The following is a 13,781-nucleotide window of genomic DNA, read 5'->3' as shown; positions in this document are numbered from 1 at the left end:
CAGTTCACAATAGTTAATACTACAATATGCTGTAGCATTCATTAACAAAGTGTTGTAAATACTATCATATACAGTATACTACAATTAACTATAGTATGGTTCAAAAACACTACAATATTTTTTCACCTGGGATTACATTTATCGTTACATCGTTACATTACGTTACATTATTACTATTATATTTTGCGCAGAGGATTAGCTTATTTTGTTGTAAATAAAAACGCTTGACAATGTCACAGCTAAATATAAATATTGTAATCTGTCACGTTTCAACTCGTAAATACGATGTTTTGGTTGTTTTGAACGCTTATGTCTATGAGTTTAACAGCTGCACCATGTGGTTCATTACGCAACCAAATGATCCATTAACTTTTAGATTACATAAAAATAAACAGATAAAATGTACAAAATTAACATTTTGCTACACAACTATTGTAATCTACAGAAACAGGGTTGTTTTCAAAATAATAGCAACGTTACACGTAAACAGTGCCGTCCGGTGGGCGGGGCGATGGCGTGTGACGTCACTGTGTTTGGTCGCGTTTGCCAACTGTCTGCTCTGTGTGTGAGTGCCAGTCAGTAAGCCAGTCTTTCCTTTTCACTTAATTGAACTATGGTCTGAAGAGGAAACCATGAATCTACGAGGCGTTTTTCAAGATTTCAATCCTAGGTAAGACGCGTGTGCGTGCGTTAGGTGAACAATGAAACGCAGTGCTTTGTTTTTAAAACGCTACCATTCACTTTGTTAGCTTAGCTGCTAATGTTTACCGTGCAGGCCTTGTGGATTTGTCTTAGCATAGTTTAGCAGACTCACCAGACATTAACTGCTTTAACATTGAAACCGGCTAGTGTTGAACGCTTGACAAAATACTGACACGTCGGTTTGTTCAAAGCTGCTCTCATTCTTGTCTTCTTCTGCCTCAGTCAGGCCTGTCTCGTGATCTTGACTGAAGTCATGTAAGTTTGACAGATCTGACTTCATATGTGTTGTTGTCCTGCAGTAAGTTCCTGATCTACGCGTGTCTTCTGCTCTTCTCTGTGCTGCTGTCGCTGAGGTTGGATGGCATCATCCAGTGGAGCTACTGGGCTGTGTTTGCGCCCATCTGGCTCTGGAAACTCATGGTCATCATAGGGGCTTCCGTGGGCACTGGAGTCTGGGCTCACAACCCACAGTACAGGTCAGACACAACCTTTCCCTGCTTATGATCACGAACAAGCGGGTGTTGTCCAGTTCTGTGGGGTAATTAACCCTATAAAGCCTGCAGATACCCTTTCAGCTCATGGTACATGTGTCTTCCTGATAATTTACTCTTCCCCATGTCATCCAAGATGTTCATATATTTATTTCTTCAGTTGAAAACAAATTAAGGTTTTTGAGGAAAACATTCCAGGATTTTTCTCCATATAGTGGACTTCAATGGTTACCAACGGGTAAGTGCAGTTTCAAAGAGCTCTACACAATCCCAGACGAGGAATAAGAGTCTTATCTAGAGAAACCATCGGCCATTTTCTAAAAAAAAATAAAAATGTATATACTTTTTAACCACAAAGCGTCACGCATTACGTAATCACGTTGGAAAGGTCACGCGTGACGTAGGCGGAAGTACCGATCCAGTGTCTACAAAGCGAACACACAAAGACTAAGTCATACGGCCTTTACAAAAAAAAGGTAAACAACGATGTTGGACAGTTTTGAAGTTGGAGGAGAAAATGAGATGAGTTTTTTGCGGTACTTCCGCCTACGTCATGCATGACCTTTCCAACGTGATTATGTAATGCGTGGAGCATCTCAGAGCAGTGCAAGATGAGCATTTGTGGTTATAAAGTATATAATTTTTATTTTTTAGAAAATGAGCGATGGTTTCTCTAGATAAGACTCTTATTCCTCGTCTGGGATCATGTAGAGCTCTTTGAAGCTGCACTGAAACTGACATTTGGACCTTCAACCCGTTGAACCCCAGTGAAGTCCACTATATGGAGAAAAATCCTGGAATAATTTCTTAATTTCTTTTCGACTGAAGAAAGAAAGACATAAACATCTTGGATGACATGGGGGTGAGTAAATTATCAGGAAATTTTAATTCTGAAGTGAACTAATCCTTTAAAGCTGCAGTACGTAAGTTTTGCCTCTTTGTCGCCATCTCTGTTTGAAACCTGCAATTGCAGTTATATGTGGAATTATCATCTTTACGTGCATTGTGCATTGGCACGGCTCCTCAGCACGGATGAATCTAATGTTTTCTACCAGTCACCGCACAGGTGTGGATACTGTTTTTCGGAATAAAAGATTGTAGTCTTGACCAAATTAAGAATTTTCACCGGAAAATGTCATCTGAACAAGTCATCTGAAAAAGCATTACAATAAATCGCGCTGCCAATGGTGATTAAATCTAATGATAGCTTAGCTCTGATCACGTCAAACGGTGCAAATTATTATTATTGTTATACTTTGTTCTCAAATTGTTAATGTTAACAACATCAGCATTGCCTGTTTATGTATTTAATGTGTATTAGTGTTACCTGTAGATTTCAATTTCTGTAGCCACTCCACAGTCCGAAGTCTTTTGCTTTTTGACTACAGGTGAATCTCCAGTTGTCACTGATGACTGTCATTTAGATCTTTCTGGACTATAATCCGCCATCAAAATGATGTTTAATTATTGCAGCTGCTGTGAGAAAAGGCTATAAATGATCCACTACCAGCAGCATCCTAATATGCACAGTCTAGCCTGGACTCGTTCTTTCTGTTTACAGACGTGACGTAATGACGCAAAGACGAACGGCTGCATGCTTGAATTTCCTGATGAAACCCACCAGTAACACTCTTATTATAAAACATGATTAAAAGCTTACTGTTGTGAATCGGGCTAAGGTAAGGATATAGTTTTGAACACTGGCTGGTTATCTACTTGCTCAAATTGATTTTGGCTAATTTTTAACCAAAAAAAGTTACGGACTGCAGCTTTAAGTATGATCCATCAGGCTTTCGAGGAACGTTTATTATCTCTCAATTATCACTTGCATTACATTATATGTTTTGCCCAGCAATGATAAAAACACATTATTGGGAGATATAGTGATTTATGTGCATTTTATGTAAGTAGTCTGTTATAAAGTTGTCATTGATTTACATTGCACGCTATAAAAAACAGCTTATTTCATTTTACCTATATAAATACTTTTTTGCTCTGAATAAAATTGAGGCGTTTTTTTCTCAGAGTGTGAGCTCCATATTTTCACTATGTCATACTATAATATCTAAACCATAAATGCCTGATGTATAAAATATGATACAAAACATATGCAAACTTGTTTTGCATGATTCATTTGTACACATCAAAAGGTGAATGGATTTGTTATTTCAGGTAAAAATGCACTGATTTAATTTTTTGTAAAAGGTGCTGCTGCAGCCTTTCTGAAGTCTTGCCAATAGTGTTTCATTTTGAAATGTCATATTATGTAAAATGGATTTCGAATGCAATATCATGTTGACTTTGGCTATGTTCAGACCAAACAAATTTTTCTTCCAACTTCGATATGATACCTTGAAAAAACATCAATATTTGATACCATTTTCGATACCACGGGGTATATATACCCCCATAGAGATGATTTATTATCTCATAATTCTTTTGATAATTTGGGTAATTTTGTTGCAATAGCTTAAACACAGCACAAGGAGGCTTTATTAGAAACTTTGAACTAAAGTTAACAGTCAGTTATAAAATAAGAACAAATTAACAAATTGCAAATGATTTAAGTTTTTCAGGCGGGTCTAACAGTAGTTTTCAGGTAAGAAATACTACAGAAATGAAAGTTATCAAATGTAAAATAACACTGGACAGTTTTCATTGTAAAAATTAAATATAGATTAATGCTTACAATTAAAGTTACAAAAGTTATTCAGTCAAGAGCAGTGAGTGATTTTCTCAGCAGGTTTATTAGGCTGCTGTCACTTTAAGAGCTTATGCACTGATCCAATATACTGTTACACAACATGTGTTTTCTCTCAACTACGTTACAAAACTGACTGTATCTTCCCGAATACTCAGCAAGATGGCCATTTTGACATAATTTTGTACGTATTTGATTGTTTATGCGCAATAAACCAGGAAAAAGAAGTTAATTTGGTACTCATGAGCTGTTTGAGAGTTGGCTTTATGTGCGCGTCACTTGTGGGACGGGAGATATGTGGGAATGAGTAAAATTATGTGCAACACAAGCACTATTCAGACAGAGTGAATGAGACGAGTGGAATCGCATTTCAAACCACCTCCAAATTTTTATTTTTTTGTTTTTTTTTGCTGTTCAGACTTTCAAAAAACCCATCTGGAAAAAATCTAGATATGTAAAAAATCAAATTTTTGCTGGCAGTCTGAACATATCCTTTAAGACTTGAGGAAAGCCGTGAGTTTGTTCATGTATATCATGCAGTCAGTTGTCATCCTCAGGGCCGAGGGGGAGACCTGCGTGGAGTTTAAGGCCATGCTGATTGCTGTGGGGATCCACCTGCTCCTGCTCACCTTCGAGGTGCTGGTGTGTAACGGCGTGGAACACAGTGTACGCTACTGGCTCTTGGTCTTCATGCCGCTCTTCTTCGTCTCGCCCATCTCAGTGGCGGCGTGTGTGTGGGGATTCAGGCACGACCGCTCGCTTGAGGTATCAGCCGGGAATGATTTGTCAAACATATCTTTTTCAGGATGGTTGAATCTGACTAATTTATGTTCAGGTCATATTTAATGCCAAAATATAAAGAAAATTAAAATAATAATAATAATAATCTTTAACATGCACAAAATGTTGCATTGACATTATTTTCATGACAATTTAGTACTCCCCATTATTCAGTTATTTTATTTACTATAGTGTTACATTCATTTTTAATGTATTACTATGACTGAATTCTGTATAGTTTTGACTTTTTTGTAATATAGTTTCTGACTGTGTATGGTTTATTTAAAACTAAACTAAATTATAAATAACATTATTATTATTATTTAGCATTATGGTAAAGATTTAAAAAAAAAAAAAACTTGGTCCTAGAACATATGGAAGCTTGTTTCCGCCATGGAATAAAAAATAAAAGGTAAATGCGACTTTTTATCTTACAATTCTTTAACTTTTTTTTTTTTTCAATTGCGTGATATAAAGTTGCAATTGTGTGGTATAAAGTCGGAATTGAGGGATATAAAGTCGGAATTGATAGTTGTAAAGTCGGAATTGCTAGTTGTAAAGTCGCAATTGAGGGATATAAAGTCAGAATTGCGAGTTGTAAAGTCAGAATTGAGGGATATAAATTCAGAATTGAGGGATATAAATTCAGAATTGAGGGATATAAAGTCAGAATTGAGGGATATAAAGTCGGAATTGTGAGTTGTAAAGTCGGAATTGCGAGTTATAAATTCAGAATTGAGGAATATAAAGTCGGAATTGCGAGTTGTAAAGTCGGAATTGCGAGTTGTAAAGTCGGAATTGCGAGTTGTAAAGTCGGAATTGCGAGTTGTAAATTCGGAATTGAGGAATATAAAGTCGGAATTGTGAGTTGTAAAGTCGGAATTGCGAGTTGTAAAGTCGGAATTGCGAGTTGTAAAGTCGGAATTGCGAGTTGTAAAGTCGGAATTGAGGAATATAAAGTCGGAATTGTGAGTTGTGAATTGTGAATTGTGAGTTGTAAAGTCGGAATTGTGAGTTGTAAAGTCGGAATTGTGAGTTGTAAAGTCGGAATTGTGAGTTGTAAAGTCGTAATTGAGGGATATAAAGTCGGAATTGCGAGTTGTAAATTCAGAATTGAGGAATATAAAGTCGGAATTGCGTGCTGTAAAGTCGGAATTGCGGGCTGTAAAGTCGGAATTGCGAGTTGTAAAGTCGGAATTGCGAGTTGTAAAGTCGGAATTGCGAGTTGTAAAGTCGGAATTGCGAGTTGTAAAGTCGGAATTGCGAGTTGTAAAGTCGGAATTGCGAGTTATAAATTCAGAATTGAGGAATATAAAGTCGGAATTGTGAGTTGTAAAGTCGGAATTGTGAGTTGTAAAGTCGGAATTGTGAGTTGTAAAGTCGGAATTGAGGGATATAAAGTCGGAATTGCGAGTTGTAAATTCAGAATTGAGGAATATAAAGTCGGAATTGCGTGCTGTAAAGTCGGAATTGCGAGATGTAAAGTTGGAATTGTGAGTTATAAAGTCAGAATTGACCCTCACATTCTTGTCAGATTCACCTCATGAAATCAAGCATGTTTCCCTAAGCATGTAGATCTTTGTGTTTATAGAAACGCATCTTTCCTGATTGTACTCTCTCCCTCACTCATACTTTGTGTTTTTTTCCATCAGCTGGAGATTCTGTGCTCTGTAAATATTCTTCAGTTCATCTTCATAGCTTTGAGACTGGATGAGATCATCAAATGGCCGTGGTTGGTAAGGACGCCAACACCAGTAGTTTACTTCAGAGTCACCTGCAGCTTTGTAATCCGAGATCTGGCATGTTATGAGAGTCTAAACCGGGTCTTTTCCAGGTGGTGTGCGTTCCGCTGTGGATTCTCATGTCCTTCCTGTGTCTGGTGGTGCTCTATTACATCGTCTGGTCTGTGCTCTTCCTGCGCTCCATGGATGTCATTGCCGAGCAGCGCCGTACACACATCACCATGGCAATCAGCTGGATGACCATAGTTGTGCCCCTGCTTACCTTTGAGGTTTGAATCATTTACTTGATTGTGTTTATGCAATAAGTAAGCTAAAAACACTCCATAAACACCAATAAACAATGCAACAATGCTTTCTGTCCACGTGTAAATTAAATGACACGTCAATGTCTGAAATGACCACCATCAGCATTTACGTTGCTTTATTCTACCCTTTTTAGACCATACAACAATCTCCATCTTGTGTGCAGTAGTAGCTCTACTTCACTAAATGCCTTTGCATTATTTGAATATGGCAACAAACAGTCAACACACCCGACACAGACTGAGAATGCTTAGTCTGCGCTGAAGTCACCAGTGTGGCAGCATTTTGGCTTCCCTGTGATGTACGAAAATAACATTCGGGCAGTTGACAAGACTTGGTTCACACCGAGGATTATAACTATAACGATAACAGTAATGATCATTCTAAATATAAAAGAACAGCAGAGTCCACAACACAACTATAATGATATCAGCACAGAGAAATAATCTCTGGAATCATTTAAAGCAACAGACGACATGTACTGCATTGCGTGCTTCGAATACACAGAACGATATCGTGCACAGGTGTGGACGCTATTATAGTTATCTTTCTTGGTGTGAACAGGCCTTTAGACTTATGTAAGTTATGTAAAACCATACAACCATCCCAGCAATGTCAGTCCAAAGCAAATGCATCTTTTTTTGAGAGAGATTGTCGCTTCTCAAGAGGGCTTGACATTAACACCCGCCAACCCTCCAAATGCGGGTGTATTTCAGCAGTGGTGTGTAACGCAGTAACTCCTACTAGCCACTTTGGCAGGTTGAATTTTATATATAATACATACATTTTTCAGTTGTAGTCTTTAAAAAAGGCATTTGAAATAATAAACTAAGTGCAATGTAGTGTTCTCAAAAATTTGGTTTTTTCCATACATATTGAAACTGAAATATCTGAAACTCTTCCAATACTCATTTTCTGCAGGATAGATAGACGATACCAGCTGCTCTTTACATTATGCACGTATTGCCCATAATTTCTCATTCCTGCAGATTTTGTTCTCACACCCAAAGTGCGCCACATACTGTAAAGCTGCCTCTCAGTACTAAATTGAGTTCTTTTTCGCTGCTTATTGCACTTAAACAGTCAAATAAACACAAAATAATGTCAAAATGCCGGTCTTGGTGAGTATTCATGTAAACACAGTCAGTTATGTTTTATGTGAACATTGCTATTTCTGTCACTGTAAGGTGAATCATTGACTTGTTCACTCAACTGATTCATTCAGGAACACATCTGCTGTGGCTTTGTTTGGAACAAGACAAAAGATAGACAAAGTTACTAAGTGGAATAATTGATTCATATATGATAATCGATTATAAAAATGATTACCTATGACCAAATCACAGCAGTGAATCATAGTTTTAAATGACAATGTTAATTTTGGGTGAACTATTCTTTTAAGAATGCCGTCATTAATTTGTGCAGAGCTCAGTGTTTACAGCAGTACAGAGCTGACACTCATCAATGTTTGTTTTGTTTTCAGATTCTTCTCGTTCACAAGCTGGATGGCCATTATAACTCCAACTACGTCCCGGTGTTTGTTCCTCTCTGGGTTTCTTTGCTGACTCTAATGGTGACCACGTTTGGCCAAAAAGGGGGAAATCACTGTACGTGACATGCATCCGTCTTCTTAGTTCCTATTGCTACTCATTCTTTATAATGGCATGATTCAGAGTAGAGCTGCACGATTAATCTTAAAAAGATTGCAATCTTGATTCAACACCCATGCAATCTTATTTATTAACAAAATATGACACATTTATTGACAAAATCATACAGGGACATTCAAATCTGTGTTCGTTATACCACTGAACCAGAGTGTATGGCTTTTTCAGATCTTTCGATCTAATGGACGAAATAAGCTGGCGCAATTTACATTTGAACACGAACGGAGACGACAGAAAAACATACGGAGAGCATTAGCTTTCGTTTCTGCTCTGATAGACGTGAGAGTGTGCGTTAGAAATCAGGAATGGTGAGAGAACATTGCGCTTGGTACGTTTTTAATCTTCAAACCAAAGTTGGGTCTTCAGCCGACAAAGTTTAAATCCTGTCTGGTTAGAGCGCTTCCGCTAATGACGAGACCGTTAGCTCACAAGACGAAACACAAAATTTAGCTCACAAGACAAGATTTTTACACAGTATTTTTAAAGGTGTCCTAGAACCAGTTTTTACAAGATGTAATATAAGTCTAAGGTGTCCCCTGAATGTGTCTGTGAAGTTTCAGCTCAAAATACCCCATAGATTTTTTTTAATACATTTTTTTTAACTGCCTATTTTGGGGCATCATTAACTATGCACCGATTCAGGCTGCGGCCCCTTTAAATCTCGCGCTCCCTGCCCCCCGAGCTCTCGACTATAATACAGTGCATTTACAAAGTTCACACAGCTAATATAACCCTCAAATGGATCTTTACAAGATGTTCGTCATGCATGCATGCGTGGGATCATGTGAGTATAGTATTTATTTGGATGTTTACATTTGATTCTGAATGAGTTTGATAGTGCTCCGTGGCTAAAGCTAACATTACACACTGTTGGAGAGATTTATAAAGAATGAAGATGTTTATGCATTATAGAGACTGCAAGTGTGTTTAAAAATGAAAATAGCAACGGCTCTCTTGTATCCGTGAATACAGTAAGAAACGATGGTAACTTTAACCACATTTAACAGTACATTAGCAACATGCTAACGAAACATTTAGAAAGACAATTTACAAATATCACAAAAAATATCATGTAATCATGAATCATGTCAGTTATTATCGCTATTATCGAGGAAACAACGGTGTTTGAGACTCACTGTATGTCATTTCCATGTACTGAACTCTTGTTATTCAACTATGCCAAGGTAAATTCAATTTGTGATTCTAGGGCACCTTTAAGAAATCCTCAATGATGAAATACATGACTAGAAAAATAGTCATATGTCAGACGCTTAAAGGCTCTGTTTTGCAACGAATCCTCTGCCATGGTCTTGTCAGTCATCTCGCCACTTACTCTCGTCACATGATCAGTGAACTCTGATTCCTGCTGCACTTCGTACAGTGCTGCAGCTTGTGTTGGATGAGCTGGATGGGATTGAAGCGACCGTCATCCAACTGAATTAAATGTTTTTTATAATATCGCAAGATCTCGTCACACGCCTACCGTTTATACTATGAAATGTGTTGTCAACTACCTCTCGAAGTGGTTTAAAAGTGGACAAGCTCAAAACACTTTAGACCCTGTTTACATATGTATTTAGTGTCATCCACTTGTGATCCGATCGACCAAAACGCATCTTAATACCAGGTGGAAACGGGGCCTTTGTCATCCAGTACATTGTAAAACATATCAAAAACAAAGTGTGTTCCATATTTGCGTTTTTTGTTTTAAATGAAATGCTTGTCTGTTTTCCTAGCTTTGTTTCAGTGTTGACTTGTCTCTGATTTCCCTGTGTCAGGGTGGTTTGGCATTCGCAAAGACTTCTGCCAGTTTCTCCTTGAACTCTTCCCCTTCCTGAGGGAATATGGCAACATATCCTACGACTTGCACCATGAGGACTCCGAGGTGTCCGAGGAATTGCCCATCCACGAGGTGCCTAAGATCCCTCCCATGTTTCGTAAGAAGACGGGCGTAGTGATTACCCAAAGTCCTGGCAAGTACTTTGTGCCTCCACCCAAACTTTGCATCGACATGCCAGACTAATCTTCAAAACTCTGTCCCGGTTTGGCTGTTCATGAACATTATAGCACTATGCACTGGGGTCCGCTTCAGGACTCGCCATTAAAGAAGACAAATACAATCCCACTACAAAGATGCTTCTTCTGAGGCTCTCCAGGAGAGACCCTTGTGTTTGAGCCAAGCTCAGATACCGGCTCCTAAACCATTTTGTATAATCTGTAAAATCCAACTGCATAGATGGGACCTGTTGCCTTCAGGAAAGATTCATTTGAAACTTTCCTGACAACTCAGTCAAAAGACTCGCCAAGAGATTGTCTAATCTGTAAATAAGCCAAGTGTTTTGTTTTTTTACCTTCTTTTCTGTGTTTTAAATCCACACATATGATGTAGGCTTTCAGTTATTCATCCGTCTGTCTTTGCTAACATCTGCAAGATTTTTCTCTGCACAATCCTGGGAATTCATACATGACAGTTCCTCATTTTTGTGGTGGTGGAAGAAAGGCATTGGTGTAAAAAAAGCTTCATTCACATGAATCTGAAATGGATGTCTTCATCTGATATGTGACAGAGGCTAGCCAATGAAAATGTTTTCAATGCAGCTGTTGCTTCTCAAGCTTCTGGACTATCACAATTACACTCAAATGTGATCGCAAGAGTGTAAAATTTAAAGTAGATAATCTTTATTGAAAATATAGTCAGTACCTAACAGAACCTGTTCTTATTGTATGTTCCCTGTCATTTCAGTTCATTGAGTTGTACAGTAACCTTTCAATCCCTCTTTTAATTGCTATTTAAGTGTTGACCAGTTGCAGTATGTTTCCAATCTGTCATGCAAGACTATATGAATTCTCCTCGTGTTCATTGGCTAGCAGACAAGTACTTAAGTCACTTTCTCAGCTGGTCTGAGTGAAATGCCATAGAAATGTTTAGTTTTTTTTGTAGACGTGGACCAATTTCACGGTTTTAACGCTGTTCCCCACTGTACACTTCTACCGCTCTTGACGTTCATTGTGTCCATTCCTTTGTAAAGGCTAGACATACCGTAGCTCTCGACAGTGCCTCACATTAAAATCATACTGTTTATCTTGCAAATGCTGTGTGAATCTCTCCCTTTCTTTTTGTTGTTTATTCCGAATGATCCATTATCATATATTTATCACATTTGTGACAGGTGTGATACACTTGAAGACTCAAATATTTAGTGTAATGCATTATATAGCATACACCTTTGGAAGCTAAGCTTGTAAAACTTGTCATAACTTAATATTTTTTGACTAAAACCATATTGTATCTAACCAGTCGCTTCTTGTTAATGAGTGAATGCACAAAAGTTACCATGTTTTTACTATTTACCCCCTTTTTATTAATTAAAAAAAAATTGAGAAATTCTTTTTCAAGATACACTATATTGCCAAACGTTTTGGGACGCCTGCCTTTATGTGCACAAGAACATCCCATTCTTCATCCATAGGGTTTAATATGGAGTTTGCAACTATAACAGCTTCAACTCTTCTGGGAAGGCTTTCCACAAGGTTTAGGAGTGTGTTTATGGGAATTTTTGACCATTCTTCTAGAAGCGCGTTTGTGAGGTCAGGCAGTGATGTTGGTCAGAAGGCCTGGCTCACAGTCTCCGCTCTAATTCATCCCAAAGGTGTTCGGTCGGGTTGAAGTCAGGAGGCCAGTCAAGTTCCTCCACACCAAACTCACTCATCCATGTCTTTATGGACCTTGCTTTGTGCACTGGTGCGCAGTCATGTTGGAACAGGAAGGGGTCTTCAAAGTTGGGAGCATGAAATTGTCCATAATGTCTTGGTATGCTGAAGCATTAAGAGTTCCTTTCACTGGAACTAAGGGTTCAAGCCCAACCCCTGAAAAACAACCCCACATCATAATCCCCCTCCACCAAACTTTACACTTGGCACAATGCAGTCAGGCAAGTACCGTTCTCCTGTCAACCGCCAAACCCAGACTCGTCCATCAGATTGCCAGACAGAGAAGCGTAATTGGTCACTCCAGAGAACGCGTCTCCACTGCTCTAGAGTCCAGTGATGGCGTGCTTTACACCACTGCATCCGACGCTTTGCATTGCACTTGGTGATGTAAGTCTTGGATGCAGCTGCTCGGCCATGGAAACCCATTCCATGAAGCTCTCTACTCACTGTTCTTGAGCTAAACTGAAGGCCACACGAAGTTTGGAGGTCTGTAGCTTGGTGACTTTGCACACTGTGCACCTCAGCATGCACTGACCCCGCTCTGTGATGTTACATGGCCTACCACTTCATGGCTGAGTATCTGTTGTTCCCAATTGCTTCCACTTTGTTATGATACCACTAACAGTTGACCGTAGAATATTTAGTAGTGTGGAAATTTCACGAATGGACTTATTGCACAGGTGGCAACCTATCACGGTACCACACTTGAATTCACTGAGCTCCTGAGAGCGACCCATTCATTCACAAATGTTTGTAGAAGCAGTCTGCATGCCTAGGTGCTTGATTTTATACACCTGTGGCCATGGAGGTGATTGAAACACCTGAATTCAATGATTTGTAGGGGTTTCCCAATACTTTTGGCAATATAGTGTATACTGCAAAAACTAGTGTGATGCAAGAAATTATTTATATTTTTTATCAGTATTTATGATGATTTATTTGAATATATCATTAGATTAAATGTATAATTTATGAACTGCTTTGACTTCAATGTATTTACTTAAGTTTCTTTTGAAACTTATAACTCATTACTGCTCAAAATGGTCTAAATTAGTGAAACCTACATATTCTTTTATACACCAAAATAACATCAATATTACTCTGAAATGTTTTACTTGCATACATTTTTTACTAAATTTTTGAATAAACTTATTTTTTTGTTTTTGTGCACAAAAACATTCATAACTTTAGGATTCAACCACTGTAGTCACATGGTCTATTTTAACAATGTCTTTAGTACCTTTCTGGAACTTGAAAGTGGTAATTTTGTTACTTTCTATGGGAGATAAAAAAACTTCTCAGATTTCATCAAAAATATCTTAATTTGTGTTCTGAAGATGAATGAAGGTCTTATGAGTTTGGAACAACATGAGGGTGAATAATAAATGACAGAAATGTAATTTTTGGGTGAACTAACTCTTTAATATAAAAAAAAAAAAAATTATGATAAACAGCTTGAATCTCATTTTCACGCTGCAATGGTTCATCAATAGGTGGCAGCAAAGTGAAATGTGGGCTTTTCTTTTCCAAAACCTCTTTTGTTTTTCAAATTTAGACTATTTGGTCTGTGAACTTTTGCTCTACAAACACATTAACACATGGATTTGTTTGTCATTTTATTAATTTCAGAATTGTGTATGTGTGTTGCATGTTTATAAACAAAATGCAGTTGCAGTGAGAAGGA

General features: G+C 38.0%; 1 protein-coding gene across 1 annotated transcript; it reads left to right on the top strand.

The window, feature by feature from the left end:
* The first annotated feature begins 511 nt into the window (after positions 1-511).
* Positions 512-11,477, top strand: tmem185 (transmembrane protein 185). The gene is made up of 7 exons (XM_048166252.1): positions 512-670; positions 1,002-1,178; positions 4,452-4,659; positions 6,327-6,410; positions 6,509-6,685; positions 8,203-8,326; positions 10,165-11,477. The coding sequence occupies exons 1-7, from the start codon at positions 633-635 to the stop codon at positions 10,407-10,409; spliced, it is 1,053 nt and encodes a 350-aa protein (XP_048022209.1). The 5' UTR covers positions 512-632; the 3' UTR covers positions 10,410-11,477.
* Positions 11,478-13,781: the final 2,304 nt, after the last annotated feature.

The sequence above is a fragment of the Megalobrama amblycephala genome, linkage group LG18 (genome assembly GCF_018812025.1).
Source record: "Megalobrama amblycephala isolate DHTTF-2021 linkage group LG18, ASM1881202v1, whole genome shotgun sequence".
Taxonomy (NCBI): Eukaryota; Metazoa; Chordata; class Actinopteri; order Cypriniformes; family Xenocyprididae; genus Megalobrama; species Megalobrama amblycephala.
The sequence above is the reverse complement of the archived record's forward strand: the minus strand, read 5'-3'. Positions and strand labels throughout refer to the sequence as shown.

Coding starts and splice junctions, on each gene's coding strand:
- tmem185 (XM_048166252.1), top strand. CDS start 633: ATGAATCTACGAGGCGTTTTTCAAGATTTCAATCCTAG. Junction 4,660..6,326: donor GGCACGACCGCTCGCTTGAG/GTATCAGCCGGG, acceptor TTTTTCCATCAG/CTGGAGATTCTGTGCTCTGT. Junction 8,327..10,164: donor CCAAAAAGGGGGAAATCACT/GTACGTGACATG, acceptor TCCCTGTGTCAG/GGTGGTTTGGCATTCGCAAA.